The sequence below is a fragment of the Staurois parvus genome, unplaced genomic scaffold, assembly GCF_062004578.1.
Source record: "Staurois parvus isolate SC_StPar_1 unplaced genomic scaffold, SC_StPar_1.0 ptg000249l, whole genome shotgun sequence".
Classification (NCBI taxonomy): Eukaryota; Metazoa; Chordata; class Amphibia; order Anura; family Ranidae; genus Staurois; species Staurois parvus.
This window is the reverse complement of record NW_028318045.1, coordinates 11,672,979-11,700,639: the sequence shown is the minus strand read 5'-3', so window position 1 is coordinate 11,700,639 and position 27,661 is coordinate 11,672,979. Positions and strand designations below refer to the sequence as shown.

Genomic DNA, 27,661 nt, shown 5'->3' with positions numbered 1-27,661 from the left:
TCTAGCCTCAAGAAACGCAGTGAATCTAGCATTGACTTGTGGTAATCTGCTGCTGTGCTTCTACATATTAGGTGCAATATTTCTTTCCTACATAATTGGGAGGTGGCTGTCTCTTCCAAATTCTTGCAGCCCATTGATGACACATGCAAAGCCCTGCTTTTAGCTCTGTGAGATTTCTCAGCTTTTGCATGCTGGGATATGGGATGTGGATATCCTAGAGGGCTGCAGAAGCAGAACTGACATCATTCTCACCTAGATGAGAATAGAGGCAAGGGGTGGGGTGGAAAAAGAAAGGTAAACAATCAAAAAAGTCTGATTTTTTAGATTAAGGAATGTGTATGTCTGCTTTAACTTCAGCTCCACCATGCCTGCAGCTACAGAGGTCAGTGAGGCCTTGTTTTAAAGCTCATTTGCTGCCTACCAAGATTACGTAAATATATTAATATTTACATTTTATCTACAGTCACCTGAAAGTGCAGATAAAATAAATACACGGCATAGTTATTCTGAAGGTAGGCCTAGTAAACACTGCAAACCTCACAAAAGGTGTCAGAATAGTATCCGGGGTCAGGCCTGGGTCCCACTAAACAACAATATACAGGCAGCGCTTCATTCAATCCATAATACATGATTCTGCTGGACATCAATCAACAATGAGATTATGTGAAATATTGAAACAAGATCAATAGACATTATTAGCTTGAGATGTCTATAGTCTTCTATCTATTTGGACTTTTATTAAATAAAAAAAGAAAGAAACTGGAGTATGGCTGGAAATAAATGGCCAAAATAATCAGACAACATCACAAGCAGTAAGGTGACCTTTCCTTCTTTCAACCCAATACTGTGCTTCTGGACCCACAATGATCCTAACTGTGACAGCAGGCCACACAATTTGTTTTCTGGCATTAGATAGGCCAGGCTGCTAAAACATCTTCTTTGTCTGCACTGGAGAGCTCTTATTTAATTTACACTTTGCAGAAGGTGGAATAGGGAATTGCATGTAAAATTTTAATTAAAGAGTTTACAGTTGTTGAAGAATAATTAACAACATTCAAAACTATGAAGGTCACTACACCTGTGCAGAAATATAGAGGTCTGATATTCATGCCATTTAGCTTTACAAACCTCAAAGTTAGGCCCTTTTAACAAGGCTTTTCCGATCAGGTATGACTCTCAATTTTTCAGGTAGACCTGATAAAGGTCTATTCATCCCTATGAACAAGGGGGTGTAAACAAACCTTTCCCTGCAGAAACTGAGTGGACATGGTTGTGTCATGCACCAGCTCTGCTCTTAATAGTAGAGGATCAGTTGAAAGATTCCCTGCTGATTGAAATGGAATCTGCCTCATGTGAAAGGGGCCTTAATTACCTGTCTGTCCATATAGATGAATGGACCTTCCCATCAGGTCCGCCTGAAAAAAAGACAAGCAGACCTATTCGGAACTAGGGTTACCACCTCATCCCTTTAAAACCGAACACGTATTATTTACCCAGGTTCTGTGGCTGATTAAGGTGGTAATTAAACTCACCTAGTGCCTTATCTGCATTAAATTAGCCTCAGAACCTGTGTAATTAATATGTGTTCGGTTTTAAAGGGATCAGCTGGCAACCCTATTTGGAAGGGCCCTGTGAAAGGGGCCCTAAAGAAGCCTTTAACACCTGGTCATAAATGTTAGCACTCCTAAAACAAACTTACTCATTGAAAAGTACCAAGTTCCACTGTGTTCATTATGATAAAGTGTTTCCAAAAGAATTACACAATTGTCTGTCAAGGTACATCTGTATAAAAATTGGGATATCTGATTTTTAGTACCTCTGCTTGACCGCCAAAATCTGCCACACTACATGAAAAGACACCTCATGGTATTCTAATGCACTACTAAATGAGAAGTCAGCTGCCTGCTGGAAAATATTGCTCTCCCTCTCTACCACCTTTCTAAAAACCATCGCCAAAGTCAATCTTTCAAAGGGAAGTCATATCTATGATGTTATCGGGAACCTCTTGTACATGAAAGTTTTTATAAAAATCGTGTTTATTTTTTGTTTACCAGTAATGAATACTGTAACACAATCTACCTTGAGTTGTAAAAGAAAAAAAACCTGTTATGAACATGCCACTATTGATCTCCCTCTCAGAATGCAGATTACCTAGCCACTGAGCAGATCCTCTGATTTCAAAACTAAGAAAAACTAGGAGTCCTTATCTGCATAGAGAGTGTGGATGACAGCCAGGCAACTAACATTTTCAGAAGGCAAAATAAGAAATAGAAGGACCCCTCCTTTTCCTGTAACAGGTCATAGCTGATCTCTCTTTCAAAAAACTTTAGTTATTTGGCTGTCACACTGATCCTGCGACCCAGGATAATATTGAAGATCAGATTTCAGTCAACTCTCTTACTGCACGCTAGTTCTGAGTCAATGGTTCAGAAAGCTAATACAACCAAGTTTTCAACAGATGGTCAGTCCATATTTTCCCATAAGTACATAAAAAAACTTCTTTAATAATGACTGATTTTAGGACTAGTTTATACCAGCCCACACCCTGAAATGTATGCGCAGTGGTGTACATTGTGTATGGGGAGTGAGGGGCGGTGCAGTATGTTGTTACAACGCATTTCACGAGGGTGACATCATTCGTTCAAGCTGGTGGAGCCTGTGAACTCGGAAGATGAAGCCTTGTCAGCGGTGACAGAACGCTGCTGGAGGGCTTAGTTTCAAGGTTAATCTTTCATAATGTGATAGTATGTGATACATACTAGCACATTATGCTCCTAAAGCGCTAGTAAACCTCGTTTGGAAAAAAAAAAAAAACGGTCCACCCACAGGGTAAAGTCATAATGTGCAAGTATGTACTGTATACTAGCACATTATGACATGCTTATCTGTGAAATGGATTCCTCCAGAGGAGCCCTGTCACCATTGACAGGGAATCCACCTTCACACGGTCTTCCTTCTGGCTCGGGCTGCTTGAATGGCTGAGCTGCAATGATGTCACTCCCACACATGCACAGGAGTCACAGCTGTGACACAGCTCTCTCAATGGACAGCATTCTAACCAATGACTGTGCAGTGCGCATGTCACCGGCTGTTTCACATGTAAATATCTCCTAGACAGTGCAAGTATGAGAGGTATTTATGGTACCTACATGTATTCCTTTGTATAGGCTTACCTGTAGGTACAAAGCAAAAAAGGAAGTTTACTCCCACTTTAGCTTGCAGATGGAATTTTTTTTTCCTGCTTAATTCTACTACTGCTTTACGGGACAGCGATACTTTCAATACTGATGTCAGTGCCTTTGCCTGACCATTCGGATCTCACTATTGGTTCATCACTGTGATGGGCAGCCTTTGTGACCTGTATTAAGATGAAGGAGGAAGGATGCCAGAAAGTACCACCTTTCATGCTGTAGTCAATCTCTGTATAATAAAGTGCCCCAGGTTTTGGGCCTCCTGGTATGCTTTTTCGCAAAGCTGATATACAGTAGGTACCTGGAGATACTGACAAGGCTTTTATCCAAGCCTTGCATTTGCAATTGCCCTAAAACAGTCATGGTATTCTTTCAGTATAGCACTTCCAGCATCACCCAAACCAGTCATCCTCTATTCGGCACTTGAATAGTGACAGCTGTACAGAAACTGGTTGCTATTAGCAACATTTCCTTTAGTACTCACACACATAGGCCCATTGATTGCAGCCATGAGATGGGCTTTCTTAGACATATGGTAGCATCCACTGAGCATCTGATAAACAAACTCCCGCATAAATTGATACAATTCACCATCTGCTACATTGTATTGTCATTTTCTAAGCTTTAGCTCAACTGTCACTTAAAAAGAAAATGTTTAGTAACTAGTAGCTAGCAAAACACCTATCCCCCATAAAAACTAGAATCCTTCACTTAGCAAATATTTCCAAGTAGAACTCCAGCAGTCAATGTAATCTGAAAGCCATCTGAAACTTTTACAAGCATTGTGCATATGCTTAGAATAATGACATTAATTAAAGAAAGTTTTATTCCATCAGTAAACTTGTGATTTTGGCAATAGTCAGCTAGAAATATGCAAAATATATATTCCAGAGCTTGCTTTTTATTTCTAGATTGCCCTGTCTGAAAATAAAAAAGTTCCAGAGTCTTGAGTTCATATCAGGACATGGGCAGAACCTCTGACAGTGTCCTGCTTCTGTTGTTTCTGGATGTTTGCTAGCTATTGCATACAATGCAGTCTCATGAAACAGTGGTCCCATCCCCATCCACTTCCTGTCCTCATCTGAAATGTGACCCTGGCTGCTGACAGCTGATCTGCAATCTTCAGTGCAGGTACAGAATATTACCATGTGCATAATGACAAGCTTGACAAATCCCAGGGGATCAGGCAACCTAAATAAGATTACAGCTGGTACATTTCTGAGCATTTCTACAGTTATTATAGTGCATGTTCCCTGGTTCATAGATTGTAGCAAATGGCTCCTGAATTCTATATGAACTTGTCTGCCCCATGATATAGCACAACATTCTCAGGGTTCTTGTGGTTTTAATGACAGGAGAATATCCCCCTAAAGGGGAACTAAACTCTCTCAACCAACATTAACTATTTTGTTAATCCTTATGTTGCTAGTCTTACACTCCGGTCACATCAAACCCTACTTTGAACTTGTGTGACTTACAGTGAAGTTGATTTCAAAGTCGAATAACATGCCAATTTCAGGTGCAATTTGCAAGCCATCAGATACAGATATCTATGCAAATTGCACCAAAAGTAGTGCATGGACTACTTTAGAAAGAAGTGCTGTTCCAACCAAGTCAGAACAGCACCAATATAACCGCTCTAATTGCGAACAATAGGCTGCAATTTAGCATGTGATTTGCAAGTCAAATGGAATTCAAATCGCATGCCAATCCACATCCAGTGTGACCGAGGTCTTAGGAAGGAAGGACGGAATATTATATTTACTTGTTTTATATCCTTTATTTTTTATTTCAGTTGCTTCCTGGTTTCTATCCTAGGTCAAAATGATGTCATACATTGCAGGAGTCTTCAAGAGCATTTTTTTCTTTCATCTGGAGGAAAGGCTTTCTCAGCTAAGCACACCCTCCTGCTTGCATGCCTGAGCTAAGGGCAGATGGATTCCAGGAAGTAAATGCTACATTGCATGAATCATCTTCCCTTACTCAAGACTCAAGCCAGAATGCTAGGTGGGTATTTTTCAAAGTGACTTCTCAACAAAAATCATGGTGACATGTACAGATAGGTGAGTTTGCTCTGAAAATTAAAAATCGATTACATAGCATTTTTGGTTTGTGTTGCTCAGATACAGTTTAGATCTGCTTAAAAGAGTCAGTCCACCCATAAGAGACATCTCAGTTACAAATGGAGTCTTCTGAAATAAATCACTCCCCATTTTCTTATACATTGAGGACCCCAGTGGTGACATTTGACTGTCCTCATTACTTTCTGTTCATTTTAGGTGCAGTGAAGGTAAGGTGAGTTGGAAAAAGACCTGCTTGCTGCATCCTTGAAATCCAGAAATCCATGTGTTAGCCAGAGTTCAATGGTAACAAGAGTAAAACATGTCTACAACACACCACACCAAAAATATGCAGATGTGATCTAATCTTTAGTTCTCTGCTGCTTCAGCTGTTCCCATTCCTCTTTCTATATTTTAAATTACATACATAAAAAATCCAGCTGGGAAAAAAGGCTAGGATCCCCTCAAGGTAAGTGTACAGACCTGGGAATTCAAGCACAGTGACTTTGCTATTGGAGTACCCAAGCGATCTAAAAAGCCGTGAAGTGATTTAGCTACCCAGCACCTATCAAAAACTAGAAGTTCAAAACTGTGAGTTTTGAAGTTTATAATTCTAAAAAATCTTGAGAATCTCCATTTGCCTTCTTTGTTTACAATACTGACAGACTCTAACAATAATTATAGCAACAACAACAACAACTTATAAAAGAAAAAGGCCTATATTTACCGAAGAAATGGCACAAAAACTTGAGCTTGCCTCTATTTAGGCCTGCTGGCTATGAATCATAGTGAACTAAAATCCTATCTGTAACAGCAATTCTTTTATCAAGCTGTTATAATTTCTGATATTAATTAGCAGTTGTTGAGAGAAGGCCACAGGCAGCAGCCATTTTGCTTGGCTTTACACCAAAGACAATATGCTGAAGCTTGTTAACGGAACAGCAACACTGTTCATCAAACTGCTGGCCTTGTTTAAATTAAACATGCTGCAAGTAAAGAAATCAGCACCACTGCATTTTACAGCTTTCCAGGCCGCAATTACTTCACACAGATGAAAACAAAATACTAAGCTTGACGTGCTTTTTTTCCTTCTATTTTGCTCATGACATCATTCCTCCTCTGATCCAAAACTCTTATCTCTAAAGCACCAAGAGCAAAGTGGGCTATTACAGTACATGACATGCAATCCATGGCTGAAGTCAGCCAATTTACTGACATCATACATAAACAGAGATGACAAATAATGCTGATATTTAAAGTAGTAATACTTGTGTTTTTTTATACATTTGTATTCACAAAAGCAACACAACAAAACAATTCTGCTCTACAAATGTCCAGAAACACATATTGAAGTTATTACAGGTGCAGCTTTTGGGTCCCTCTTCCCTGAACTTCTGGTCCCATCACTTCCTTGAGAGTTCACTTCCTTGGGACTACAGGTCCCTTAATTTAAAATGCCATCGCACATGCGCAACCCTTGCAAGCTGCTTTCAATCAAAGGCGTAGAGCAGGTGTTAGTGCCTCTATTGTGCACAGCCTGCCTGTCAGTGCAGGCCTCATATTTACGTCAGTAAGCAGTTCTCCTACCATGGGAGTACATGGAAAGGTGGATCCGGCAGGACTCTATAGGACCCTGCAAGCCAAGAATCCACCCACACAAACGAAATCAAGGCTAACCATTAGGGGTCAGGTTAAAAAGGGAACATATAAATGCAGAAATATAAGAAGAAGCAGACAAGGTGAATCTGCATATCGGCATCCTAAATAGTATATGTAAGAAAGGGTTTAATATCACAATTGTACAATGCGCAACCACTCAGGTTGTCCAATAAGACTGTCAATAAAAAAGGCAATCCTTTATACCTGAAATGAATTTTATAGAATCTATTGCAGAAAGATGCAGCAGGCTTTTCACAGCACATCTGGAAAGGCTTGTAGCTGCTTGTCACATGTTTCTATGCAATTAACTTTTCCAAGAGCACACTTTGGAGCACATTTATAAAGCAGTGAATCCAAAATCACTGAACATTCACTGCAGGTGAATCTCCCAGGCACATGCGTTTTAAAAGACAGTGATTGATTCACCACCAGTGAATGTTTTGTGAAAATCATCTTCACTGCTTTATACCTATACCCTTTAGGCATTTCATGATAATTCAGAAATAAGCAAACCAAAGCCAGGGGGATCTGCAAATACAGGCATTAAAAATACACTGAGATACTGCTAAAACTCTTAATGTTCAGGCTTACTTAACAAGGAGTGGAAAAAGCAAGGAATCTGATCTGCCCACAGTAACCATCGGATTTTAGCCTTTATCAGCTTAACACGATCAGAACAATGAATGATGATTGCTGTTTGGCTGTTACAAGTTACTGCGCTTTGCACACTGCCTAGCAATGTTTTCATAAACTTGGAAGCATCTAAGTTGCTGACTTTGTCTGCTTTCCATGGTTATAACTATTAAACTATTCCAGCCCATGTAGACAAATCTGTGCTCTTGTAAATCAAAGAGAATAGAAGACAATTGAAGCAAAATCTAATGCAAACAAGCAGCTGGGGTCCAAATCCCCCCAGAATGCTGCAGTGCTTGCTCTTTTTTTTTTTTTTCCCCGAGCTCCATATTTAAACAGTGCGTGTTGTGTGACAAGAATTAAGTCCGTGCTGGGATGAGATGACAACACATATCAGATTATTAGACCTTAGCCAATAAGATTTATAGAGCAATGATAAAAATGAAGCAATGAACCGAATGATAATGTGTTGTGATAAATCATTCCCTTAAAGTACAGTTTATGAAGCAGTTTCATAAACTGGAAAAGATAATGAAACAGCCGATGTATAAACTGGATAATTAGTACAAAGACAAAATGGGAATGCAAAAAAAAGGAAGAAATAAAACCGATATTATTTGTAAACATGCACAGCTGAATGAACATCATCATACCAGGTTGTAGAAAGTAGTTAAGCTTGTTGCATCATCATGCAGCTCTCTGTATAATGCACAATCTAGATATTTAGGCACTATAACCTTCAATTGAATGACCAGATTAAAAGGGCATACAGGCCAAGTGTGTGTGTGCTTTTCAATCAGTAAATATGGCTGGACTTATGCGAAAGGTTCCAATTTTTCATACATCGATCTGATACATTATCCCCACACGGTAGAAACAGATCTTTAAACTCTTTTAAATCTGAAAAGATCAAATTTAATTCACTTTCTGAAAGTCTCGCTCGTGTTTAACAAGCTAATAAACTGCAAATAAAAATGCTTTGCTGTTAAACTGTCATTGCCATGTAGGATAATTAAATTATAACTCTTATATTAAACTTAAATATGTTGCCTGGTTTTACAAACTTCTCACTGCACCACATGGTAAAAAAATCCAAATATGTATTCAAGTGATAAAAACAAACCAAAGGTCGATGGTAATCCTTATAAACATCTCACGGTTTCAAGTATTCATGTAGTTATTTTCGATGCAGTGTATATCACTGCAGCTGTTCTTTAAAGGCTCTTAAAGCACAACACAAACACACAGATTGGTCCTAGCAGTGCATTGTTGCAGTAAAGAAAAAATAATCTGCATCCTTGAAAAAGAACTGTAGTCAACAGCTTGCCTCTTCCAATTAAAGGTCTAACAGCCTTTAGGTATGAGGCAGTGAAAAGGTTTTGCTTTGCTAAAAGAAAAGTATCTGATTTCTGATTCTGTACAGTGATTAAACATCTTTGTGTGTTTCTGCACGAGTAAAAGGGGTGATTTGATCCCCTCCCCCTCCAAAAATGGCATCAAAGCAATCAAAATGGTAATGTTCAGCATGAATGGGGCCCCATCCCCCATCTCAAACTCTGCAGACTTTTCTCCATGTTAGGAAGAAACCAACACCCCTTTCTCACAAAATGGAAGCTTCCACTACCAAACTGAGAGTGCTGACAAACCCTCATTAACATGACAAGGCTTCCAAACTCAAGCAGAAGTAACAGCAGAACATTAAATCACCGACCTGGGGCAATGGTTTGGACAAGCAAAGGACATGGGGGATGGATTTGGATCGGCGGTTGATAAAGGAGCTGTTCCAAGTTTGGTGCTGAAAAGCTGCTGCATTCCTAAGGAAGGGCGATCGATTCATTGAAAGGGGGGAGGAGAGAAATGCAAACTGCTCACATTCACCCTGGGGCTTCAGAAAACAGCACACAGACCCCTAAAACAAGCCAGCGGCAAAGCACATAACATACACAAGCTCCAGCGTGAAAGTTCTGCGCATTTCACTACACTGGGGGAAGGAGGAGGAAAGCTTTCAATGGCATCTGTCCATGGTACTGAAAGGAGCACAACCACATAACATACACACATACTGCCTCCCCCCTCTTCCATTTCCGGCACAGCACAGCCAAGGAAGAAAGAGGATGGGGGGGGGGGACGACTCACTGCACTTCTGGCAAGCAGAGAGTTAACTTTGTGGTGCCAAGAAAGAAGAAGAGAGTGAAAGTGTCTCAATAAAGCCAGAGGAGAAAGTGTTCAATGGATTGCCTGCTGCAGCAATCTGCAACAAAGAACACTCCAACATCCATCTGCTGTAGCCCTCGTCATATAAACATCCCCCCAGCCCCTATTGCACATCAAGATCAAAAAGTCACTCTGTGAGTGTTTTTTTTCTTTTTTAAACCCTCCTAAAACAAGACCATCCGATCAAAATGGATGCCTTGGAAAAAAAGAAACCGGGAAGAAAATCCACGTACCTACAACTCACAAGTGTGCGTGTGTGTGTGTGTGTGTGATCTGCTGAGCCATGGAGGAGAATGCTGAGAATGCTGCACACTGAGCAACCTTGATCCTCCTATGGAAAATGACACACTTTAACAGGGTGTTTACAAAGTATGGCGTGTAGAGAGGGAGGAAAAAAAACACACACACAAGTGTACAAGATATTTCAGATGTCTCATCGTGAGATGTATCATTATTTATCTTGCACAGATAACTTCTGCTGGAGTGCACAAGGATATATTGGAGCAAAAAAAAAAAATCACTTAAAAGTATTCCATAGCGACAAACACAGGACTAGGAGAAAGGAAAGGCAGGAGTCAACACACTGTGCAAAAGAATGCTCATGTGATTTTTCTTGTGTAACACAGGAAGGGGGCAAGTGATCACAGAATCTCAATGGCTATTCCCTGACACCTTTTATTTTAAAGATGCAGAAAAAAAACAAGTCTGTTCCTTCACATAGGAATGATCTCTTTAAAAAAAAAAAGCGATGGCAGCCGATAAAGTTTGTCATCCTCCCACTGTACAGCTGTACTCCACCACAAACAACAGATCTGAAGGACACGAGAATAGCTTGCAAAAAGAATAACAAAAAAATGTTTAAAAATCTGCAATTACCTGTGGCTCTTGCTTCATCCGTGCAACTAGTTTCTAAGGAAGAAAGAAAATAAAACCTACGATGCCTAAAAAAAAAAAAAACTAAGTGTATCTAGATAGAAAGGAAGAAGAGTGTCAGAAGAGGAGGAGGAGGAGGAATGAGAAAGTGTTTCAAGTTTGATGGAAATGGGGAGGAACAAAGAGGCAAGTAAACACACACAGTGCGTGTGTGAGGCAGTTTCCCCCAAGCCAGCTCATAAATATTCAGGTCTCGTCCTAATCTCCACGCAGCAGCACCGCAATATTACTTCCAAATCCTTGTTGCTTGCTCCAGCAAAAGACAAGGGAGGGAGGGGGCGGGGAGAGGAGGGAGGGGAGGAAGAAGTAGTGAGAGAGAGAGATGGAGAGGGGGGAGAAAAAAAAGGGAGGGGGGTGAAGAGTGGGGAGAAGGGGAGGGGGAAAAAGGAACAAGGGGAAGAGTAGGGAGAAGGAGGGGGTTAGTGCAAAGAAGAGGAAGAGTGGGGAGGGGGTGAAGGATGGGGATGAGTAAGGACAGGAGGGAGAGTGTAGGAAAGGGGGAGAAAGTAGATGGGCATAGTAGTGAAAGGTGTATGAAGGGAAAAAGTAGACTACGCCAGGGACGCTGGGACTTTGCGTATGAAGTTGTCAGAGGAAAACAGCATGGAAATGAGAGGCATGGCAGAAGGAGGAGAGTAAACATCAAGTAAAGTGATGAAATGATGAAGAGTGGAACAAGTGAACAGGCTGAAGTACGCTGCCGATTTACTGAATGCCGTCATGAAATGGCAGCAAAAAGCAATCACGTCTGGGGAGAGACCATTGAGGAAGGAGATAGAGGAGTAAACACAAAACTTAAAGTGATGGAGGAAAAAAAAAAAAAGGAAATAGGGAGCTCTGAGTACTGGAAGCACTAGGCAGGCAACAACATGTATGCGGATACTGAAACACGTCCATAATAAAAAAGAGCCCCTACAGTGAGGGGCCAAGCACTGAACATGGTGGGGGCATCGTTAGCGCATAACACTGAACAGTCAACAAGACAGCGCAGTAGTAAAGTGAAGGTTACCTTTCTTTATGGATACAAGGTTAGGATCAAAAGAGGAAAAAAACACCAAGTATTACAAAGGCGAGATTGTGAAGGGAAGGGCACAAGCTATGGATCAGTACAACAAAATAGATATATACAGAAGGCAGGGCACAAAAGGAGATTTATTAAAAGGTGACACAAAGCGCATGTAAACTTAAATGTATTGGAGAAGATGCTTTTTAGAAGCAGAAAGTGTCATTTCTTAGGTCCTCGCAATAAAAATGTAAACTATATACATGGGGGGAACAATAAGAGGATCTAAACCAAATCAGTAAAACTTCACATATCATTTCAAAAATTGTTTTGAACCTCTTCAGCTCTGCAACTTCCATTAAAACAATCCCTTGGCTATCCAGCCTTAAGAGTCTGATTCAGGCATTTCCTGTGAAGCATTGACAACTGTCTCCTAAATGTGCTCCTGCGATGTTGCATGGTGGAGACTACAAGCAGTCAAGCTGACGGGTATGTTCTGCCAGACAGAGCAACAGTGTGAAACCACCTCTGGAGCCAGGGCATGTAGACAGGAAGTGGCTGAAAGAGGTCAGAGGAGATCAGCAACACTAAGATGCAAAAACAAGATGAGAAAATCAAGTGAAAACTTTGTTTATGATACATGCTGCTTTGACAAACTCAGTGTCATCCAGATCTATTTTAGTAATGGGCTGACATCTACTTTTTCTCTGTTTGATTACAAAACTGGCCATTGGAGGGGATGAGTTGAGAAAGCTGGCTACTAAGGGAACTATTGTTTTCTTAGGAAGAGGCAACTCAAAACATAAGTACATTACTGTGGGGGAGAAGAGAAGACCAAGGTGTAAAAGAGTGAAGGACAACCATATCACTAAATGTGGCCACTACATGGGTGCAATGAGTCCAGGAAGAGGGTAAGAGAGGCAGATCCTGAACTGTGTGGTGACAAGGTGATGAAGTTTTCTTTGACAACAATGAAGCCGGTGAGAACCCCTCCCTTCCTCCATTCACTTCACAAAGTAGATGTTGAAGTGCTTATAGCCAGGCAGCATCCTGGTGAACAGTTGAGGGGCCCCTTTTAGTTGTGGTCATCCCCTGGCTGAGCAGTAGGTCCCCCACAACCTCGGATGATCTTGTTACACGGTTAAGCAGTAGGACCCCCATAACCCATTGAGGTCAATGCCTTTTAAAAAAAATTAGATGACCCCATCAGTTGAGGTCATCACTTGGTTGAGCAAATGGGTCCCCCCTTCCTTCAGTTAAGGCAAATACTTGATGAAGAGTTGGGCCCCCTGCTAAGTTGAAGGCATTGCCTTGTTGAGCAGTATAGGGCCCTCTTAGTTCAGTTGAGGTCAGTGTGTAGGGCCCCCCCTGATCAGTTGAAGTCATTAAGTGACTGAGCAGTAGCCATCCCGTAGGTGAACTCATTACCTGGTTATGTAGGAGCCCCCGCCCCCCAACCTAAATAAAGCTTGTCACATGGTTAAGAAGTAGGGTCCCATCCCCATTTAGGTGAATACCTGGTGAAAAGTGGAGGACCCCCCCCCCCCCTCACCTGAGGTCATCATCTGATCGAGCCGTAAGGGGCCTACCTCAGTTAAGATCAATACCTAGTGAAAAGTAGGGCTCCCTCCAACTTTGAGGGCATCACCTGGTTGAGTAGTTGAGGTCAGTACCCCTTTGGACAGTAGGTAGCCCCCCTCAGTTTAGGTCAGTACCTAGTTGAGCAGTAGGGGCCCCCCCTGGTTGAGGTCAGTACCTGCTGGAACAGTAGGGGGTCCCCCTCATTTGAGGTCAGTACCTGTTTCAACTGCAGGGGGGCCCCCCTCAGTTGAGGTCAGTAACTATTTGAACAGTAGGGGGCCCCCTGAGTTGAGGTCAGTACCTATATGAACGGTAGGGGCCCCCCTGAGTTGAAGTGAGTACCTGGTTGAGCAGTAGGGGGCCCCCCCTGAGTTGATGTCAGTACCTGGTTGAGCAGTAGGGAGCCCCCCTGAGTTGAGGTAAGTACCTGGTTGAGCAGTAGGGGGCCCCCCCTGAGTTGATGTCAGTACCTGGTTGAGCAGTAGGGCGCCCCCCTGAGTTGATGTCAGTACCTGGTTGAGCAGTAGGGGGCCCCCCTGAGTTGATGTCAGTACCTGGTTGAGCAGTAGGGGGCCCCCCTTAGTTGAGTACCTGGTTGAGCAGTAGGGGGCATCCCTGAGTTGATGTCAGTACCTGGTTGAGCAGTAGGGGGCCCCCCTGAGTTGATGTCAGTACCTGGTTGAGCAGTAGGGGGCCCCCCTGAGTTGATGTCAGTACCTGGTTGAGCAGTAGGGGGCCCCCCTGAGTTGATGTCAGTACCTGGTTGAGCAGTAGGGGGCCCCCCTGAGTTGAGGGGAATACCTGAGCAGTAGGGGGCCCCCCTGAGTTGATGTCAGTACCTGGTTGAGCAGTAGGGGGCCCCCCTGAGTTGAGGGGAATACCTGAGCAGTAGCATCCCCCCTCCTGAGTTGAGGTCATGACCTGGTCGCATAGTTCCCCCCATGGAGTTGATGTGATTACCTGGTGACACTGGATCTCCACTTGGATGGCCTCCTGCAGGCTCTGCACTTCCATGTCGGTCCGTCCCTCCGGTCAGAGTCCCCCCGAGAAGTTTGTCCGGCCTCCCCACTGCCCGGGCTCTTCCTGTGCGGGGCTCCCTCCGCCAAGTCCGGGGTGTGCGGGGCGCAGAGTGAGCTCCAGTCCGCGGAGAACTACTCGCTGTGAGCAAGTTGTGAGGGGAGAGGACTCATTACTTCGCACTCCTCCGCTCACTCTCCCCCCTCACACTCCGAGTCCTCCTCCGTCCTCCGCCGGCTCCTTTCTGCCTCCTTCACGGACTTTCTCCCCTGGCTCAGCCGACTCCCTTCTCCACAGCTCTCCCGTCTCCTCCGCCGGAGTTTCGGAGGAAGCTCAGATACGCGGGGACTACTTTTCCGTAGCGGAGCGCGGCGGAGGGATATGGAGATCTGGGGGCACAGCTTTTTTTTCAAGCTGCTGAGAGAAGAAAAGTTGGTAGCGAGGCGCGCGCACGCGACAGCGATGCCCGGATGCGGAGGAGCTGAAGGAGAAGAGGAGGAGGGAGTACACGGACGGGAGCGCGTCCCCGTGTTTTGTATAGGAGCTGAATGTGTGAGTGACGTGAGGGAGAAAAGGGGCGGGGCCGAGGAGTGGGATGCTGTACGCAGGCGCAGTGGCCGGGCCAAGTGATGGAGATGCTGAGTGCTGGGAGGAGGGGTGGTACCCGAGGATGCTGCGTGTGAGTTGGACAGACTTCTCCGGACTTGAATGGAGCAGAAGAGGGAGGAGGACGCTGCAGAGATTAGGTGAGAGCACAGGGGGCAGCAGGGAACATGGACTTTTGTATCATTGGATACACTAATGGCATTTTAAAGTGACTCAGAAGCTAAAACAAAATGATGAATCAAAGGACATCCTGAGAAGAAGACTTCGTACCTTTCCTTCTGCCTGCAATGAAGGCTATTCATAAACCAACAGTTTGGGAGTGTCTGAGTCCCCTCACTGCACTCAGCGGTTCCTCCCATGGACCCCTATTATTACTGAGTTCTGTGGTGACACAGGGGTCAGAGGGAGCAACCACTGAGGGCAGTGGGGGGACCCGAGAAGAGGAGAATCAGGGCTGCTCTGTGCATAACCATTGCACAGAGCATGTGAGTATGACATTTTTTATTTTTTTTTATCTGAACCTTTAGTATTACATTAAAGTGGTTGTGAAGGCAGAACATTTTGTACCTTTATGTATTCCCTGCATTAAGGTAAAACAATGTTTTAGTATTTGTATTGCACCCTCACCCCCAGTATACTTACCTGAGCCTTCTCTCGATCCAGTGCTGTGCCCATCTGCAGTGACTCTGGTCTTTATCTCTCTCTCTTCACAGGTTACAGGGGCAGCAGCAGAAGCCATTGGCTTTTGTTGCTGTCAATCAAATCCTGTGAAGAGGAGCTGAGCGTGCTGTGTGTGTCTATGGATACACACAGTCCAGCTTGGGAACAAACCTGCAGGTGTGCCCATAGCAAGCAATTTCCAATGGTGGCATACATGGAACAGGAGGAGCCAAGAACTCCTGCAGGGGACTCCAGAAAAGGAGGCTTGAGGCCGCTTTGTGCAATGCCATTGCACAAAGCAGATAAGTATAAACCTGTTTGTTATCAAAAAAACCTTTACAACCTCTTTAAAGAGGTATTAAACCCCAAACCACAAATGTAATATATTTGAGATTGGCAATCGTTAGATGTAGTTGCTGCATTAGTTTTCTTTTATAGGCTTTCCCCTCTGTTTTCACCTGGTGATCTGGCCAGTAACACCCCTCCTGTATTAGAGTGCCTCCACTCTGGATGAAAGAGCAGCAGAGACACATTTGTACAAATTTGGACAGCAGCATTGTCAGTCTGGGGGGAGGGAAGTGTTAGATGCACTAGCAGATTTAGATACACTAATAAATTAAACCAAACTCCAGGTAAGACTTTTTATGCAGTTACAGAAAACACTTTTTCCTTTTTTGGATAAAGGTTTTACATTAATAAATAAAAACTGATCACTGTAAGCTCAACCCTCCAACTGCTACATTTGTAGAACAGCTTGTTCTTTTGAAAAACAACAGGCTTACTGACCAGATCACCAGGTGAAAATAAAAGAAAGAAAGTCTAAAAAAGAAAACTAATTCAGTCATCACATCTAAAAACTGGTAACCTCTAATAAAATAAATGTTTGCTCTTGGGTTTAGTACTGCATTAAACCCAAAAAGTTATTTTTCCCTATTTACTTCATAATTATTTCACCAAACTATGTGTAGTGAAAGTTTGTTTCAAAATTAGATCAGTAGAAAATACTTGGTGATCCGCCCAGGGCATATTAATTCAGAGTGGCAACAATATGCTGGCTGATCCACAGTCTTCTGTGTTGCCACTCTGCGCATGTTCCATTTTTGAGCCCTGCACTTCCTCTTCCCAACACCCTCCCCCCCCCCCCCCCCCATCCCCACATAACCCCATATACGTCATGTGGGGGAGCTTCAGCATCATGACAGACAGTGCAGCAGTCATGTGACTATATGGTGGAAAAAAAGATCTAAATATCTATAATGTTGTTTTGTTTGTTTTTTTATAAGACTATATACATGATTTTTTTCATGTTATTATCCTTCATTTAAATTAAAGTGGTCCTACAGTTTATATGTTTTTTCACCTTAATGCCTGCAATGCATTAAGGTAAAAAAACAACACAAACTGTCCCCCACTCCCCCATTCCTAAACTGATTTCGCTCAATGATCCAGCACTGTCCTGACTGCAGCACCACTCTCCTCTCTTCCTTGTCTCACAGTAGACACTGAGGGCAGGAGGAGCCATAGGCTCCTACGACTGTCAGTTAAATTATATGAGGAGAGATCAGAGGGGTGGTTTGCTGGAACTGTGTGTGTCTATGGACACACACAGCCTGGGTAAGAATCACACACACGGGTGCCCCATTAGCAGCCAGCTTGCTAAGGAGGCACTGAAAGGAAGGACTGCAAGAGAGGAGGTAGGCAACCGCTCTGTGCAAAATCATTGCACAGAGCAGGTAAGCATAACCACTTTTTATTTTAAGGCAATAAAACCTTTAGTATCATTTTAAAACTAAACTATCTTCTTAGCCACCCTCCCTGACGCTCTTGCAGTTTTATGGGGCAGCACTAGAACTGTGATTGACAGTGCACTGCTTCCTATTTTAGAGTACAGTACGGCTAGATGACAAGAAGGAAAAAATAGGAAGTACTGCACTGTCAATCACAGATTTACCTCTGCCCCACAAGACTGCAAGAGTGAGAAAATTACTAAGAATTTAGTTTTAATTTAAATTTAAACAAAATTTAACAATTACTATGTATATGGGGTGTTTTTTAATACAATGTTATGAATAATTACAATTTTTTTCAGCAAATAATCATGTGACCGCCAGGGCACCCAGCCGAATGACAAGAACGCACTGCAGTGACAGGTGCAGAATACAGCACAATCTGGGAATGACCTCCACCCACATAACACCCATTGAGTTGCACGGGACCCGGGAAACAATTATGTGACCAAATAAAACAACAGCAAAAAAAGGTATTTACAATCATTTAAATGCTGTGATATGTGGAGCATAATGTTAATGCTTTTACACACACCACATACGTCAAAGCAGCTGCTGGTTCCGAGGACCCGGCAGCCATCCAATAGGGAGTGTTCACTTCACACAGATATTGATATGGACACCTAACAAAGGGCCCAAAGCAGTGAGTTAACAAAAGAGGAGAAGACTCAGGGGAAGGGGGGGGGGGGCTGCTGCATCACATGACTTGTCAGATTTATATTACTGTCTGTGCCCCATTAGGGAGTTTCACCCTCTACGTTTATCCTGTTTACCTCTTATCACTGAAAGTAAGAGTAAAAGAAATCACAAATGTTTCTTTGTCACCAGAACAGGAATAGAGGGGAAATCTTGCAATGGGGACACTAGTGACCCTGGTGATAACCTTGCATTCCCATAATTTGGAGGGATTTCCTCTAACTTCCTGTTATGGCTGTGGGACAGAGCAAAAAAAAAAAAAACCTCACCTAAAATGAAAACAAAAATTTTGCCTTTAGTTCTACTTTACAGGACCAGTTGCTAGCTAAGAAACATATCCATGCATTTGCTGAATTAACTTTTTAAATAAATACAACTTTGTCAATTAGTCTATTTGAAAACATACACAATTGTGGCTTGTAAAAAAATATCCATGCACCTCAAAAAATAAGCACCCGGTGCAAAAACTGGCAGATATTTATCCTATGCATGTTTTATTAAGTACCTAATGTGACGTATTGAAAGAGATTCAACAAGAAAAGTGTTTTTTCTGCTGATGACAACCAACCAAATTGTTCCTTTCATTTCCTAACCAGCACTAGGAAGTCTCAGTTGGAATCCCCCTGGTTACCATGGCAAAGAAACATCATACATGAATAATGTTTGCCAAGCACCCCCAGGAATACATAAGTATATCAAAAGGATTCCTGTAGTTGTGTTAACATGTATTGACACTGTAATGCCCCTCTAGAAGCTGGCATTTATTTTCTGCTGGAAATGTATTGTTATAACATGGCAACAGATTTCCTTAAAATGTTATGACTAATTTACAGATTACTATTTAGGAGGTAACTATTGTTATCAAGTATTAATATTATCAAGTTTACTATTCAGATCAGAGTCGTAACCAGAACCTTCAGGGCCCTGATGCAAGAAACCATGAAGGGCCCCCCTGACCCGAGCCCTGGGTCCTTCCCAATGATTCTGGGGCCTTTTACTCCCTTTGCTACCTTTATTATGGTTCCACAGTGGGACCTTCACATGTTCTGCAACGGACTCCTTTCCTGTCATCTTGGGGCCCCTCTACAGTGGCGGAACGACAGGGCCCCATTGCAAGTGTGACTTTTGCAACCCTGGTAGTTCCAGCACCGCTTTATGGACATTTAAAAACCATAATCCAATGCACTTTGTTTCAAACCCATCAATATTCTCTCACCAGACCTGAGTCTCCTGTGATGCCTCCTGTGCACCGAATGGATGGTCTGTCAGTATGGCTTTCCTTATACTCCCCAAAGCTGGTAACAGATAGACAGATGATGACACAGGGAAGGCTGCAGTGGGTACTCTTCAGATTGACAGTTCAGTGGTAGGGCACAGCGAGCACCTGGCTATGGTAAAAAGCCAGTGCTGCTCTGTACAAATAGGGTGTTAGCTAGAGAAAGACTGGGGCTGCCAGCTAGTGTAGAGTGTCTGATAATCTCCAAAGAAGCAGGTTGTGGCAGCCCTGAGCAAGCACTCTGGTGGTGGAACACCAGAAAGTGTGACCTTTGCAACCCAGGTAGTTCCGTCACTGATTCAGATCATTTCTGTTCATAGTATGAAATATGTTACGAATACTTTTAAAATTCTTGGTGTAGCTTTAAATTGGAATTCCAGGATAACTCTAACTACTCTTTAATCTGTCCCCTCCCCACTCCTAACACCTATGCTTAATAACCTGTGTAAGAAAGAACTGTATATTTACCTATTTTCAGGCCACTCCAGTCCAGTCACAGGATCTCTTCAATGTCAGCCGGTGCTGGCTACATGTGAGAGTTGAGAGCACTCCAACAATAGCTGGTAATACCTGGGAGCGGTGACATCGCCCATAGGCTTCAATAATCCATCTGCTGTCAACGCTTCCTCCTCTCCTCCTCCTCTCCCTGACACAGGGAAGCCAGATCATGTGACTGGAGCGGAGTAGCCTGAAAATAGGTACGTATATACAGTACATCTTTCTTTGACAAGTTATTAAGCATAGGTGTTAGGAGGGGGGAGGGGTGAGTTTTACGAGTAGTTAGATTTATCCAAGAATTCCACTTTTAGTCTGTTTGAAGGTTCCTTTAATATTTTACAGTGTATGTAAACATAAAAACAATTTTTCACAATTTTTCTGCTTCTATTTTTAATTTCCTTGGTTCCCTCCTCCCCCTACATCAACATGCTTATGAATTTGCTAAATAAAACCCTTCAATTTTCATTACACACTTTATATTAAACCCAGTGATGATGCCTCTGTGCTTCTCTATGCAAAATAGGCAGATCATGGCAGAGGGAAAAGCAGAGAGCGGTGCATAACTTCCTGAAAGTATCACAGCACCCTGCCTCAGTACTTCTCTCATGAGCCCTTAGTCCTGATGCAAGCAGTGCACTGGCTCTTGAGAGGAATTATGTAAATATCAAAATGTCTTGATGTGTGGATATCAGTCTGGAGGAGTGGGCATTCCTAGGCAGGCTGTATTTCCATACAAACCACCCTAGGTAATGTCTATACTTGATTTTGAGTCTCCGTAATTGAAAGAACTGAAATCCAATGAATGAAAGGAGCAGGCCAGGGACAGTCAGTTTGGGATTTATATATACAAAAGAAAAACACAAACGGGTGCTCTCTCCTCGTGCGTCATAACAAATGATATTATTAAAAACATAACAAGTGGATACTCACAAAAAGATAATAAAAACAGACATGGAGCCAAATGTATCAATCCCATACAACAGTGGTCCTGTGATACAACTGCCCAGTTGGAATGGCTGACGTGTTTCGGGAGTCGAACTCCCTTCCTTAAAGCTAAGCCTTAGCTTATGTAGCATACTCCTGAACCCTGCAGTTCTGTACATAGTGCACTCCTAAACTCTGCATTCTGTATGTACCACACTCCTGAACCCTGCACTCTTTACATAACACACTGCAAACTCTGCACTCTTTATGTATCACACTCCTGAACCCTGCACTCTTTACATAACACACTGCAAACTCTGCACTCTTTATGTATCACACTCCTGAACCCTGCACTCTGTATGTACCACACTCCTGAACCCTGCACTCTTTACATAACACACTGCAAACTCTGCACCCTTTATGTATCACACTCCTGAACCCTGCACTCTTTACATAACACACTGCAAACTCTGCACCCTTCATGTATCACACTCCTGAACCCTGCACTCTGTACTTAACACACTTTTGGTATTTAAGGTCTGAATGACTTTAGACCAGTGTTTCTCAATCTTTTTTCAGCCAAGCCACTCTTTAAAATTTTGGATAATTTCAAGGCACCCCTTTATAAAATGTAAAAAACTATTTTACACACATAGGACACCCAGCATTAGAGGTGATTTATTATTCCAAAGCAAGTATGCCTTTGTACAGTGGTACCAACTAGTATTTCAGTGTGTCTTTCTCAGTTTCTCTCTCATTCAGCTGATGTGAGTGCTGACAGAGGTGCAGTGGAGGGGCAAGCGAGGGTGCTGTGCATGCACCCGACATCCTCCTTATCAACTGATGATGTCATTGGTTGGGGTGCCAGCAGCTAGAAGGTCGTAATGGTGCATAATGAAAACCCGTGGCTTTGTATAACTAAAAGGCAGGCTTGTTCCACCCTCTGGCTTGTATACAATGTTTGGGTAATTTTTAAGCATTTCGCTAAGGCACCCCTGAAGAAGCCTCAAGGCACCCTGGTTGAAAAAGGCTGCTTTAGATGTCTGTATGCCTTTAAATGTAGTTAACCTTGGGGGAGAATCCCACCAAAATGGAAATGTTTGTTGCAGAGGATGCCCAAAATCTGATTTGTATCTTGATACAGACTTCTGGGAAAATCAATGAGCCAATCACAAAATCAGGAAATTACATTTCTGGTCCATACACCATCTGTATACAGAACACCTCAAGGTTGCCAATTACTTATGATATATATATATATATTTTTTGCAATATTATTTTCCCACGAAAGTGAAGTTACCCTTTACAAATGCACTTCTATGACTCTCTCACTGTTTGTGAAACTTGCCCATATCCCCCATTTGAGGATATTCCCCCCCTTCAACCCCCCCCCCCCCCCCCCCGCCGCATAGTTGAGGTTCTGCACCTATTTTCTGACAAAAAAAAGCCTATATACACTGATCAAAAGCATTAAAGGAACACTTTGAAAACACATCAGATCTCAATGGGGAAAAATATAATTCTGGATATCTATACTGATATGGACTGGATAATGTGTTAGGAACGTAAGGATGCCCCATCATTTGATGGAAATTAAAGTTATCAACCTACAGAGGACTGAATTCAAAGACACCCCGAAAAGCAAAGTGAAAAAATTAGGCAGCAGGCTAGTCCATTTTGCTTAAATTTAATTCCAGCAACTCAAAATGATATTCAGTAGTCTGTATGGCCCCCACATGCCTGACAACGTCGGGGCATGCTCCTAATGAGACGACGGATGGTGTCCTGGGGTATTTCCTCCCAGATCTGGAGCAGGGCATCACTGAACTCCTGGACAGTCTGAAATGCAACCTGGCAGCGTCGGATGGACCAAAACATGATATCCCAGAGGTACTATTGGATTTAGGTAAGGTGAGCATGGGGGCCATTCAATGGTATCAATTCCTTCATCCTCCAGGAACTCCCTGCATACTCTCGCCACATGAGGCCGGGCATTGTCGTGCACCAGGAGGAACCTAGGACCCACTGCACCAGTGTAGGGTCTGACAATGGGTCCAAGGCTTTCATTCCAATACCTAATGGTAGTCAGGGTGCCATTGACTAGCCTGTAGAGGTCTGTACGTCCCTCCATGGATATGCCTCCCCAGACCATCACTGACCCACCACTAAAACGGTCATGCTGAAGGATGTTACAGACAGCATAACATTCTCCATGGCTTCTCCAGACCCTTTCACGTCTGTTACATGTGCTCAGGGTGTACCTGCTCTCATCTGTGAAAAGCACAGGGTGCCGGTGGCGGACCTGCCAATTCTGGTGCTCAATAGCAAATACCAATTGAGCTCTATGGTGCCTGGACATTGGGCCCTCAAGCCACCCTCATGAAGTCTGTTTCTGATTGTTTGGTCAAAGACATTAACACCAGTGCTGGAGGTCATTTTGTAGGGCTCTGGCAGTGCTCATCCTGTTCCTCCATGCACAAAAGAGCAGATACTGGTCCTGCTGATGGGTTAAAGACCTTCTACAGCCCTGTCCAGCTTTCCTAGTGTAACTGCCTGTCTCCTGGAATTTCCTCCATGCTCTTGAGACTGTGCTGGGAGACACAGCAAACCTTCTGGCAATGGCACGTATTGATGTGCCATCCTGGAGGAGTAGGACTGCCTGTGCAACCTCTGTAGGGTCCAGGTATCGCCTCATGCTACCAGTAGTGACACTGACCCTAGCCAAATGCACAACTAGTGAAAAACAGTCCGAAAAGATGAGTAGGGAAAAAAATGTCAGTGACCTCCACCTGCAAAACCATTCCTGTTTTGGGGGTCATCTCACTGTTGCCCATCGAGTGCACCTGTTGTTAATTTCATTAACAAAAAGGCAGCTGAAACTGAATAACAACCCCCTCAGCTATGTAACTGACCAGAACAATATCCCAGGAGTTTAATTGAATTGATGCTTTACTCTGACTAAAAAGTATTCCTTTAATTTTTTTGAGCATATACATATATATATATATATATATATATATATATATACACTGTATACAGTTTATATAATAGGGCCTCTATGACAAGTGAAAAAAACTCTTAAAAAATAACAAAATAAATGATAAAAAAATATTTAAAAACAAACATATGTGCACATAGACACCTAGGACATAAGTGCACATAAACAGTAAATGCTAACATATATTAGGTATCGCTGCACATGCCAGAGTGAAAGGAATAATTCTAGGGCCGGGCCAACACCTAACATTGTTGGTCATTTTTTAACTTGACAGTCTCTTCATATACTTTATATTTAGCAGAATTCAGATTTTATATTGTGTTTGCTTTCTCTGAATTTAACAAAGAATTTCAGGATAAAGCTAACTATCTTAAAAATGCTCCCCTCCAAACTCATACTAGAAATACAGTAATTAAAAATATGGAAAAGCAAGCAAGTAAAAACATCTGAAAGTTCCTTTACAAATATATTTCAAATACCTATTACAAGATACACAGTATACTAACCTAAAATATATTATAGCTTACTTTAAAATAAATCAACAATGAGAGCACAGATCCTTCACTACATATTGAGTTACACCATAATGAACAGTTTAAAGTGTATGTCCAGGCATTACCCTTATTTACCCAAACACTTCCCTCTCTAGAGCATGTTCCAGCATGATTTTTTCTGTTGCGGGAAACAGCTTGTATTACTCCATGTGATGCCATCACCAGGCTAGCTGCAGGATGGTCGGCCAGAACTACATCTTCCAAGAGTCCTTTCCTACACACAGTGTGTGGGCAGGCCCTTGGGAGTCAAGGCAGCAGCAGAATCTTGAGAGGGGCAACAGACAGAGTTTAGTAGTCCAGTAGGCACAGATGACAACTCTGCTTGGGATTACAGTGCAGCAGCATGGTGTTGTCAGTACAAACAAGAAGCTATGAGTCCACTGGATTTCTGGCAAATCAGCAAATATTTTTCTTGTAGTGCTGTAAGGAAAAAACATGAGAAAATGTGCATGTATTTCAGATGTACTGCATGTTTTATTTATTTCTTTTTTTGTCCTGACAAACACTTTCAATTTTATTAAACACCTTCTCCTTCACTGATTTGACGTGCAAGGTGTAACTTGCCTGTATACTCTGCCACTTTTTTTTTAAACGAATACATGTTGCTAAGAGACATTGCATATTTGAAGGAGGCTTGTGACAAGTTTGACTGATGTCGTTGAATTCTGGGAGAGATAGGTAATATTTACTGCAATTCAGTCGGCAGCAAACTCTTGTTCAATTATTAATTCACTTCAGATTTGTGATTTTTATTGCTGGGAAAGACGTACCAAGGTAATTTATACCGCACTGCGCCGGGCAGCAAATCTAACCGAGAGGGGAATTCACAAAATATTCCCAGAAATTAAATGTCGATTACAGAGATGTAAAGTTTGTGCTCCTAGCAGTTTACAGTATACTATACATGTAATGAAGGACAAGCAAGAAACAGTATGGCAGTTCAAACCTGAAATAGATGTATTTTACTCTAGTATCTGCAAAACAATAAACATGCGGGACAGAGAACAGTAGCCATTGAGCATCACTTCCTTGCAAGAAATAGGAATAATATCACCAGCGGTAATGTCCAGAAAGCAGTCATTTGGAATACAGGCACTGTCCAAGGTGCTGACACGAATTTAAAATGAAACTATAGCAATAACAATATACTGATATTATGATACAGCCCTTCGCTAGCATTAAAAACAATTAAAACAATAGCTTATTTTTTTCTGAGTTTCCACATAATGTTGAGTTTAAGTGTTACTAAACCCAGGACTCTGCATTTACTATATCTGGTCTCCCACAGTACACAGAACATGCAATTATTTTAGTAAATATAAACTGCCAAACACTTTTTCTCATCAGCAGTTAGAGCAGTCTTGTGACTTCTATCAGTGTCCAGCTGTGCACTGCTTACAGTTTGTAGGAGGAGTTTTTATTCTGTTCTAGGAGGATGCAGGACCCCTGAACTCTGTCTGGACAGTGCTGATTGGCCCTGTGTTGATCACATGCACTCTCCCAAGAAAAAAAAAACATCTTTAGCAATACACAGCAAACTGAGCATGTGCAGAGTGACTCCACATGATATGTCTTATCAGGAGATAAAAATGTCTTATCAGGTGATAAAAGGGGGGCACTGGAAGAAGGGGAGGACAAGAGAAGTCAGGATCCAACAACATTTTACACAGTGCAGAGGATTAACCCCTTTGGTTCCACAGTGAGTATAACAAGCATGCTTTACCGTATTTACAGACCGATTTTACTGTTGTGAGTTTAGTAAAGTCTATATATACTCCCCTCCAGCGATGCGACATCTGCAAGCTCCCTCACCAGTGCCAGCATCTTCTTCCTGGCTTCTTAAGCTGTTTTGATTGGCAGGGAAATGATCTAATTCCCACGCATGCACACAGGAGTTCATTCATTCTTCCCCTGATGTGTGCTAGGAATGTACACTGAGCTGCCCATGTGGGAGCAGAAGGCTTTCCTGGTAGCATTGACATCAGTGTATTTACATAACCACATGTTTTCCCTTGCTTCCTGTCTGGTCAAACTGTTGTCATTGGGATAGTAAATGAGGGTAGATTTCTCTGATGGCTCCTTGGACAGCAGTAATAACCTTACAGGGGTTTAACCCTTCCCCCTAATACAAAACTAACACAAAAAAAGGTTGGACTTTCACCTTAAGTGGATGGCCAGACAGAGAAGTCACAATGATGTAAAGGACAAGGCTGATGGGACAGCTTTTGCAAGGAAGAGTTCAGTATAGAAAAAGCAGAAAGCGAATTTAGAGGTTACAATACACCTCCTTTTAAGTTGTGCCTGAAGTTTTGCTTTAGCCCATTTTTTTCTACCCTATTACAAGAGAAATGTTGTCTTAGTGGCTGCCAGAAAGTCGGACCTTGCTGAAGTAAATTACAAAAGTGTATTGAATATATCTCTAATTGCTACTAAGAAGGTTGTCCCTAAAACAAATATGAACTCATTGTTTTTAATTGAAAATCACACTATGTAAATTCCTGATGAAGCTGAAAATCTCTTGGCGAAAGTCAGAAGCAGAAGATGTAATCCTGCCACCCATGCAGGATTTCCAGAAAAACCTCCAGCCTGAGATCATAGCAGACATGAAACCACACATACAAAAAGTTCTTGTGTTTCCATACCCGGTTTTACTCTAAAGTGAATCTAGCATCAGATAGATTTTCCTATACATGCATACTAAGCAATATGACAATGTAACACTTCCAGGCATTTAACTCCAAACCGGTATCACAGTATTCCCCTTGACAATTGCTTCATCTCATGATCTCTCCAGAAGGACAACTGCATTTTTGTTCGGGCATCTAGGCTCACCATCTATTTTTTGGCCTGAGATGACAGTCATGAAAATCCTGGTACCTGCAAAGCTCTTGGCTCTTCACAAATGTCTGACATAGATCAGCCTCTGCTACAGCCTCTCACCTTGTGACTTGCTTGTAGTACATGTTTCTGCAGTCTGATCACAGGGGAACAGGAGACTAAGAACATGTTTCTTTTCACCTGCAGCAAACCAGTGACATCATCTCAACCTAGACAAAATCACTGTAATGGAGCTCAAGGATGGCTTTTTAATAGTAAATGATGACATGACATTGTTAAAGAATAAGTTAATCTTTTGTAACATGTTACATGTTAGGAAACCCAGGGTGTAGCATGTAACATGTTACCAAAGAACCAGCCGCCACTCCCCTTGATTCCCTGTTCTTCTTCCCCCCGCTAGTTGCCACAATTTACAAAAAAGTAGCAATGCGGGGCTCCGTCCGCCTGGGCGCATCACTCATTTACAGTATTATGTGAATGGAATAGCTACAAGTTCTGACAGCCCTTCCAGCTGTTGGCTTGTAGTTTTGAAT

General features: G+C 42.5%; 1 protein-coding gene and 1 long non-coding RNA gene across 6 annotated transcripts in view; one reads left to right on the top strand and one right to left on the bottom strand.

Moving 5' to 3' along the window:
* The window catches only part of PHF21B (PHD finger protein 21B), a 192,844-nt gene extending 178,151 nt beyond the window's left edge, over positions 1 to 14,693 (bottom strand). For 3 of the 4 annotated variants that reach the window (XM_089680777.1, XM_089680780.1, XM_089680778.1), the window contains exon 1: positions 14,235 to 14,693. In XM_089680777.1, the coding sequence (XP_089536903.1) occupies positions 14,235 to 14,288 (54 nt within the window). In that variant the 5' untranslated portion in view covers positions 14,289 to 14,693. Of the gene's footprint in view, positions 1 to 10,633; positions 10,856 to 14,234 lie in introns of those variants that run through there. The other variant, XM_089680779.1, reaches the window with a different exon arrangement.
* Positions 14,694 to 14,893: 200 nt separating this feature from the next.
* LOC149459778 (uncharacterized) overlaps positions 14,894 to 27,661 on the top strand; it is a 59,936-nt gene continuing 47,168 nt past the window's right edge. For both annotated transcript variants that reach the window (XR_016313213.1, XR_016313214.1), the window contains exons 1-2: positions 14,894 to 15,037; positions 17,647 to 17,817. This is a non-coding gene — a long non-coding RNA (uncharacterized LOC149459778). The remainder of the gene's footprint in view (positions 15,038 to 17,646; positions 17,818 to 27,661) is intronic.